At 41.8% G+C, this 8,464-nt stretch overlaps 1 protein-coding gene across 1 annotated transcript in view; it reads left to right on the top strand.

Annotated features, from left to right (window-relative positions):
* Window positions 1-58: 58 nt before the first annotated feature.
* RBM22 (RNA binding motif protein 22) overlaps window positions 59-8,464 on the top strand; it is a 16,182-nt gene continuing 7,776 nt past the window's right edge. The window contains exons 1-7 of the mRNA XM_044454475.1: window positions 59-144; window positions 1,147-1,200; window positions 2,784-2,813; window positions 3,471-3,603; window positions 4,913-5,013; window positions 5,131-5,303; window positions 5,661-5,861. Coding sequence (XP_044310410.1) covers window positions 91-144; window positions 1,147-1,200; window positions 2,784-2,813; window positions 3,471-3,603; window positions 4,913-5,013; window positions 5,131-5,303; window positions 5,661-5,861 — 746 coding nt within the window. The 5' untranslated portion in view covers window positions 59-90. The remainder of the gene's footprint in view (window positions 145-1,146; window positions 1,201-2,783; window positions 2,814-3,470; window positions 3,604-4,912; window positions 5,014-5,130; window positions 5,304-5,660; window positions 5,862-8,464) is intronic.

Genomic DNA, 8,464 nt, shown 5'->3' with positions numbered 1-8,464 from the left:
CTACTGCTCTAGTTCTACGGCCAACGCTCGACCGATCCTTCCGGTGTACGTACAAGTCTACTTCCGGGCCCCGCTTTTCGGAAGACCAAGATGGCGACGTCTTTGGGATCCAACACGTACAATCGGCAGAACTGGGAGGATGCGGTAAGAATATGCCTCCCCGGGCAGCCGGCTCGTTTGTTCGTTGTGGCAGGCGGCTCCGGGGAGCTTTCCCGTCTTTGTCCCCTCGCGGGAAACGAAGTCCGTTGCCGTGTGGTTGCTCCGCGGCTGCGCGGGTTTCTGTTCCCTGTCGAGCCGAGGAAGTCGCAGGGCAGGAGCTGGGGGTGTCGGAAAGTGGACAGAGGCCAGAGCGATGGCCTCCATAAAGGGGGCGTAAAGATGTTGCGTTTTCTGGCTTTCTCTGTTCATCTCGCGTAATAAACTGCGCGTTGCTCTAGTCTCTCTCCGCCCTTATCTTTTTAAATTAAGGTCTTGGAAAGGGTAATTTAACCCAGCGGACGCCGCACGCAACGTTACACAGCTCGTTCTAGATGTGGCTTTCTTAATTTGGCAAGCTGTAGTTAGGAAGATGTGTTGCATTGCTGGCTTATTCTTATTTGAAAGCTGTACACTTAATATATGAGAACATATTGCAGCCTTTGGATGTCAGAGTGTGCTTTCTCTCTTACTGACTGAAGAAAACAGGAGACTTGGGGAAAAATAGGGATTTGGCCTTTAGCACTCTTTTTGCTATTGTGACAGCTGGGCTGTTGTAGAAGATGTTGGTACTCTTAACAAGCATCACACTGCCATGTGCACTGTAAGTTCTCCATGATTGCCCAAAAGCCAGTGTATAAATTTTCTGGTTTTTAGAATAGCAAGGTTTTCTACATATATTTGGACATTTTTTAAAGCTTGCACTTCCTCTACCTCCACTATGGAATGACTCTGTGTGTTCAGTGCACCTTCATTTTGGTGAGCCAAAAATGTAAAAAAATACTTGAATCCCGTTTCCATTCATCAGGTACACTAAACAATTTGCTTGAGATGAGTTGGTGCTCATTACAACAGTGTTTTACTGACATAAGCTATGAAGATTATAATTCAGGTTCTGGTGGAATGTGGTATTATTATACTCTTGAAAAATATTCATTTTCTTTTGTTTAGGATTTCCCTATTTTGTGTCAGACATGTCTTGGAGAAAATCCTTATATCCGAATGGTATGTTTTTATTGAGATGTAGTACAAGTTTGCTAAAATAAATACAGAATACTAACCTGCAAATATTAAGTCCCCTTAACAACTGTAAAGCATGTGTTCTACAAGTAGTGAGGTTTGCTTATAAAAAATATATTTAGAATTGATTGCTTAATCAGTGTATACATCTAAGCAATATAGTCTAGTATTTTTGGCAGGAGTTTATATAAAAGATTCCCTATTGTGAGGTGAACATTTTAGTAAGCATCTTGGCTATTCGTTTTTCAGGGACGCCAATGTATAATTAACCTTGAATCCGGCTGAAATTGGTTCAGTTTCCAAGCAAACCAGTCTTGTCACTAAACCCCACAGAGTTACTAGCTTGAAAAAAATGATTTGAGTGCTTTTTTTATATGAAGGGCTACATGTATGAATATTAAGCAGACTAGTAAAAAGGAGGGGTAACCCCCTACACAGTACTTTATCTCTTTTTCCTCTGCTGCTCTAATTACTCTGTTCTTTTTCTCCACCAGTTACAAGTCAGTGATGTAGGAAAGAGATCCTTTTCTCTATCTTTGCCTATTTTAAGTATTTACCATTGTGCTGCACTGCCTGGAAGCACCATCCGAGCCAGATGCAGCCACATTTATCATCTTCTTTTGATGAAGAATTGGTAGACAAAGCAGCTTGGTCAATATTTGTACAGAAGTTGATTGGGCTGTTGAAGCAGGGACAAATTCTCCACTTTTTCAGCTCTCTGGGCTTGGGGATGGCAAAGTAGTATGCGCTGTCCCTTCTTCATCAGCCCAACTGGTTTGTATATTTTCCATATCCTTTTCTGTTTGACTTCTGTATTTTTGCCAGAGCCGCCAGCCTTTTTTGCCTCTATGGTTTGGATTATTCTATGGCTAGTATAGAAGCCAATCAGGTTGGCAAAACAGGTACTCTGGCCTTGTTTGCCAGCAGCCCCAATCACTTACCTGGAGGGAATTCCACTCACTCTCTGGCAAGGAATTCCTGGCTGCTAGTGGCAACCAGGTAAGTGGTTAAAGACCACACAGAAATGAATGTATTGCTGCGGCTCATCTATGTTTTCATGGTCACAGTAAGAATGATCTTTACTGTATTCTTCACATGCCTTGAGCCAAAGCTTTGATGCACAAGCTCAGTTCCTATGTGAGTGGGCTTGCCCATGATAACTGATGGAGGGAGCCGTGCCATGTGCAGTCTCCTTTGAGAAGCTGCCTCTTCCATTTGAATGAGTGGGAAACTTGGAAGGAATTGGAAATCTATAAAATAAATTGTTCTTTGCTGTATAGCTGTGCTCTTCAGTCTCCATGGAAATCTGAGCTATTTAAGTGATATTTCTCTAGATCTATTTAGGGAACCTTGCATGTTCTTATTTTCATGTCATTGTGATAGGAAAGGAAAGCAAATTGCCTTCTGTTCCTTAGGACAATGTTAATTGATGGTGTTCATATTAAAATTGGTTAACATGTACTGCAGAGGTGGAGTTGTGGGATTTAATGAAGGAATCTTGATTTTTAAAAAGCTTATTGTCTTGAAGACAAGTACTTTTTGTAACATGCTTTTTTCCTATATTCCAGACCAAAGAGAAATATGGAAAGGAATGTAAGGTATGTTTGTCACTGAAAGGAGATAATTTTAGAGGTAGCAATGTTTGAAAGGGTAATAGTATCTAAAACGTCTCTAGCCAGCATAACCAGCAGTGAGGAATGATGAGAATTGTAGGCTGACATTTGGAGTGCCATGTGTTGCCCACACCAATCTAAAAGAAGAATAAATACATCTCCTGAGAATTGGGTGTCCTAGCCCCAAAGGATAAATGTTAAATCTTACTCATATAGTTTAGTTCCCTCAGCAAAAACAATGGAATGTTTTTATGACAGCGATGCTAGGTTAATGCAACAAAATCATTATTGAATAATATAAATATTCAGTAATTATTGAATAAGAGTGTCTTATGCTCAATTCTTTTTGGAAAGTAAAATATTTTTCTCATTAATATTATGGACTTTGTACAGGCAGGGTTGCATAGGTTAGTTCACATTCATTTCCCCAGTGGATATTGTAAATGCCATTGTCTTAAAAATAATTAATGCATTGTAATCAACTCCTTACTGGGCTTTCCCAGAATTGCTTGTCTTTTGTTTTGAATGTGTGTAGTGATGCTGTCTGAAAAGTATTTAGAAGAAATGTTAGTTATGTGTGTAACACATGCATCTTATTTGCTTAAATTAGACTGGTACATATCATTGTAGTCTTTGTCTCAGATTTGTGCCAGGCCATTCACAGTGTTTCGCTGGTGCCCGGGTGTACGGATGCGCTTTAAGAAGACAGAAGTGTGTCAAACATGTAGCAAACTGAAGAATGTGTGTCAGACCTGCCTTCTTGACCTGGAATATGGCAAGTAGTTCTCCTTCTGCTATAACTGCCAGATACAAAATTACCATTGTTGCCCCATGTAGTGGACGCAGCCTTAGTTATCCCAACCTTACCAGCAACTGTGATGTCCCATCTGTATCCCCAGAGGTAGAAAAACATGACAGTTTCCCACCTGTACTTGCGTTGTGCAAACTTTAAGCTTTGGGTCTTGAAATTCCCTGCTGCAAGCTTGTCTCAGCTATTTTTTAAAAAATTAACTGCAAAACTCTGCCACCAAAAGCAATCCTCTGTATATTATATATGGATGGACACAATCACTAGTAACAATATGAAAAAGCTAAGATGCTAATTGTGGAATTATATACACAAGGAAATAGAGTTTATTTTTGAAATAATATTTATTGTATTTATGTCTCATCTTTTTCCCTTAAAGGAGTACAAGGTGGCTTTCATAATTACATAATAAATAATGTAATGGCTCAGATTGCTTAAATGGGCTGAAATTATATCCTTGGTTACCATTCCTAATAAGAGAGACTTCCCTACTAATAAGCTCTCAGTAGCTTTCTCAGATCTGATTTCCCTAAACTCCACTCCAACCAATCCCTCCCAACTGGAAAAGATGCTGTACAGCAGGCTCCCTCTGCCTCAAGTTCTTTTGTTGTTTCTGGCTCCTAGAAAGGTAGTGTTTCTGCAGATAAGTTCCATTTGAGGCTACAAATAAGATCCAAAGGCTACTCCGTATATAAAGTCTCATGACTCAGCTTGTACTTACTAAATTGTAACGATTTTCAAATTGTTGGGAGTTGCAGTGTCCCTTTAGAGTAGCAAGGATTTGTGTGACATGAGGCATGTTGCAAATTGGGGGGCATGTAAGCATCCAAGAGTATAAATAAGGTAAACAAAGTAAAATCTTGGTGTTACAAAGGAGAAAACTAATCCTTAATAGGGTGACGGGTGGCACACATGATTAATTTGATAAATAAAATGCTCTGGATGTTCTGTGTTACATCTCCCATTTGCCCTAGCCATCAAAGTCAGTGGTAAGGAATGATGAGAGTTGTAGGCCAAATCCTTTGGAGAGCTGGCAGTTGCTACCCCAGCTATAGCAGGTCACAGTGAAGGTAGAAAATTGCCAAGGTTAAAAAGTTTGCACATCTTAATAAGAGTTGGAATTTTTTTAGTGTACTTCCTTCCTTTGATGCAGTGTTTACAAGATCAAAAACTGTGTCTTTACTTGCTTAGCTACATTTAGCCGCACTTGTGGCAATAACTGTTTAGTTCTTTTGCCTTTAGACTAAATTTGTGGATTCTCCCCATTAAATATTAGGTTTGCCTATTCAAGTTCGAGATGCCGGACTCTCACTTAAAGATGATATGCCGAAGTCAGATGTTAATAAAGAATATTACACCCAAAATATGGAAAGAGAGGTACCTGAAGAAATTCTTTCTTGCTTAATTCATACCATAAATTAAATTAGAAAGATAATTGAGATGTGACTCTTCTGCTCAGTTTCTCTGAGTCTACTTGCTTATTTCTTTCATCAGATCATGAACTCTGATGGCACTCGGCCTGTGGGTGCTCTAGGGAAGGCAACATCCACCAGTGATATGTTGCTCAAACTCGCTCGGACAACCCCGTACTACAAACGTAATCGCCCCCATATCTGTTCGTTCTGGGTGAAAGGAGAGTGCAAAAGAGGAGAAGAGTGTCCCTACAGGTATAATTGTGCTGAAGAGGTGAATCTGATGATGTAGTTCAGGTGTCTCAAGGAAGCAGGTGTTTAGCCACAGTAAGATGAAAATAATGTAGATTAATTAAAAGAAGGTGCAGATACTAGTATGGGTATAATTCCTGAACAAATATTTACCAAGAACAATGATCCCGAGAGAGACTTCTGAAGATTTCATCTCAGATACTTGCAAATTCTCTCTGCAGCAATAATCTAAAAATACATTAACTGTTTGATATGTCATACTGTCTTTACATCATCATCAGAAGCCCTTTAGTCTAAAAAAACAGATAAGGTATTCTTTCTAATGACACATGTTACAGAGTATTTCTTTTGGCCCCTTAGACATGAGAAACCTACAGATCCAGATGATCCTCTTGCTGATCAGAACATTAAAGATCGTTACTATGGTATTAATGATCCTGTGGCTGACAAACTTCTCAAACGAGCTTCCACAATGCCTCGTCTTGACCCGCCTGATGACAAGACTATTACAACCCTGTATGTAGGTGGCCTGGGAGACACAATCACTGAGACTGATCTTAGGTATGTTTATACTTTATGCCTTGGCAATGCTGCATGCATTTTGTGGGGGTAGGCTGCACAGAGATGTTCTCCTGCTGTCTGTCCCAGGACATATTAAAAGTAAACTATATACACAGCTGGTTTCCCTCATTAGGGTTTCACTTCTGAGCTTTGTTACAGGAAATCAACACCTTTTAGTAATTGTTTTCTCATAGTTTCTGAACATACCTGTACAAAGATAAGAGACATTGAGCTTTCCACAAACTAGCCATATCATACTGTTTTCTGTCTAAATTTCCTTTCTCATTTTCTATAGTATATAGTTCAAAAAGACCATGAGGGGAAAATTAAAATGAGACATTAAATGTTGCAACAGGCAATGGTGAAAGCAGTCTAAGGTACAAGGCACACATCTAATCTTTAAAATTACACTGCTTGCACATTAAAGTTTCTTACTGTTTTCTATATCTCCATTCTAAAACCTTGGGGGGATTATAGGTAGGGATGTAAAGCTTCCATCGCTTGCTGGACTTCTTTCCCATGCTTGGCCCCAGCCAGGAAGTCAGCTGAAACAAGATCAAGTCCACAAATGCTTGGGAAGACCAGCAGCTTCCTTGCGCAAAATATAGAAATGCTGCAAGTCACATTTGCAGAAGCTGATCTCCACTTACAGCAGGTGCAGGGGTGGTGTGTGTGCAAGCCAGACTCTCTTGGGCTCCCTTCTTCTGGATGCCCACGTGAATGGGCATGACTGAGGCAGGCTTTGGGCGGAGAGAGTGCGGGCCAGAGGCGGGAGCTGAGCCAGGAAAACCTGATGAATTCCCAGTCCTACACCAGATTCCTTACACATAGCTAGTCACAGGGATATCTGGAGCGCCAGCTCTGAGGTCCTGTCACTTTGGAGCTGGTTCTCAACACGGAGCCCCGTCCCACACATTCATGGCGTGGAAAATACAATGCTGGCTGCCTGTCCAGGGCCAGACAGAAAGCATGATGGGGGGTTGGGTGCATGGAATGGAGGCGTCTGGGGCTGGCCGTTTCCAGCATATCCAAGCACCAGCTCAGCCTCCTCCTCTCCTACTTTGGGGCACTTCATCTAGATAGCTGAAAACAGCTGTCTGGATGAAAAGCAGGGCATGAGGTAGCTGCCAACATGCCTTGTGCATCCGGTGTGTGTTGGATGCACATAAGCCTCTGAGTCCCATTATTGTTGTTGTTGTTAGCCGCGAAGTCGTGTCCGACCCATCGTGACCCCATGGACAACATTTCTCCAGGCCTTCCTGTCTTCCACCATCCCCCAGAGCCCACTTAAGCTCACACCAACTGCCTCAGTGACTGCATCCAGCCACCTCATCCTCTGCTGTTCCCTTCTTCTTTTGCTATCTATTGTTCCCAGCATTAGGCTCTTCTCCAGGGATTCCTTCCTTCTCATTAGGTGGCCAAAGTATTTGAGTTTCATCTTCACTATCTGGCCTTCTAAAGAGCAATCAGGGTTGATCTCTAGGACTGACCGGTTTGATCCCCTTGTGGTCCAAGGGACTCGCAGGAGTCTCCTCCAGAGCCACAATTCAAAGGCCTCAATCCTTCGACTCTCAGCCTTCCTTATGGTCCAGCTTTCACAGCCATACATTGCAACTGGGAAAACCATAGCTTTGACTATACGAACTTTTGTCAGCAGGCTGATGTCTCTGCTTTTCAGTATGCTGTCTAGATTTGCCATAGCTTTCCTCCCAAGGTGCAAGTGTCTTTTAATTTCTTGGCTGCAGTCCCCATCTACGGTGATCTTGTAGCCCAGGAAAATAAAATCTGTCACTACCTCCATTTCTTACCCATCTATTTGCCAGGAAGTGAGAGGACCGGATGCCATGATCTTAGTTTGCCTAATCTTGAGTTTCAGGCCAACTTTTGCACTCTCCTCCTTCACCCGCATCAAGAGGCTCTTTAGTTCCTCTTCACTTTCTGCCATTAGAGTGGTATCATCTGCATATCTGAGGTTGTTGATATTTCTCCCAGCAATCTTAATTCCAACTGTTGATTCATCTAGCCCTGCCTTTCTCATGATGTGCTCTGTATAGAGGTTAAATAGGCAGGGTGACAGTATACAACCTTGCCAAACTCCTTTCTCAATTTTGAACCAATCAGTGGTTCCATGTCCAGTTCTCACTGTTGCTTCTTGACCCACATATAGGTTTCTCAAGAGACAGCTAAGATGGTCTGGTACTCCCATCTCTTTAAGAACTTGCCACAATTTGTTGTGATCCACACAATCAAAGGCTTTAGCATAGTCAATGAAGCAGAAGTAGATGTTTTTCTGGAACTCCCTAGCTTTCTCCATGATCCAGCGTATGTTGGCAATTTGATCTCCAGTTCCTCTCCCTCTTCGAAATCCTGCCTGTACTTCTGGTAGTTCTCAGTCCACATACTGCTGGAGCCTAGCTTGTAGGATTTTGAGCATCACTTTGCTAGCATGTGAAATGAGTGCAGTGGTGCGGTACTTTGAACATTCTTTGGCATTGCCCTTCTTTGGGATCGAAATGTAAATTGACCTTGTCCAATCCTGTGGCCACTGTTGAGTAATCCAAATTTGCTGGCATATTGAGTGTAGCACTTTTACTGCATTGTCT

Source organism: Varanus komodoensis, unplaced genomic scaffold (assembly GCF_004798865.1).
Source record: "Varanus komodoensis strain SLA01 unplaced genomic scaffold, ASM479886v1 scaffold7_3, whole genome shotgun sequence".
Classification (NCBI taxonomy): Eukaryota; Metazoa; Chordata; class Lepidosauria; order Squamata; family Varanidae; genus Varanus; species Varanus komodoensis.
This window is presented reverse-complemented; position numbering and strand designations above follow the sequence as displayed.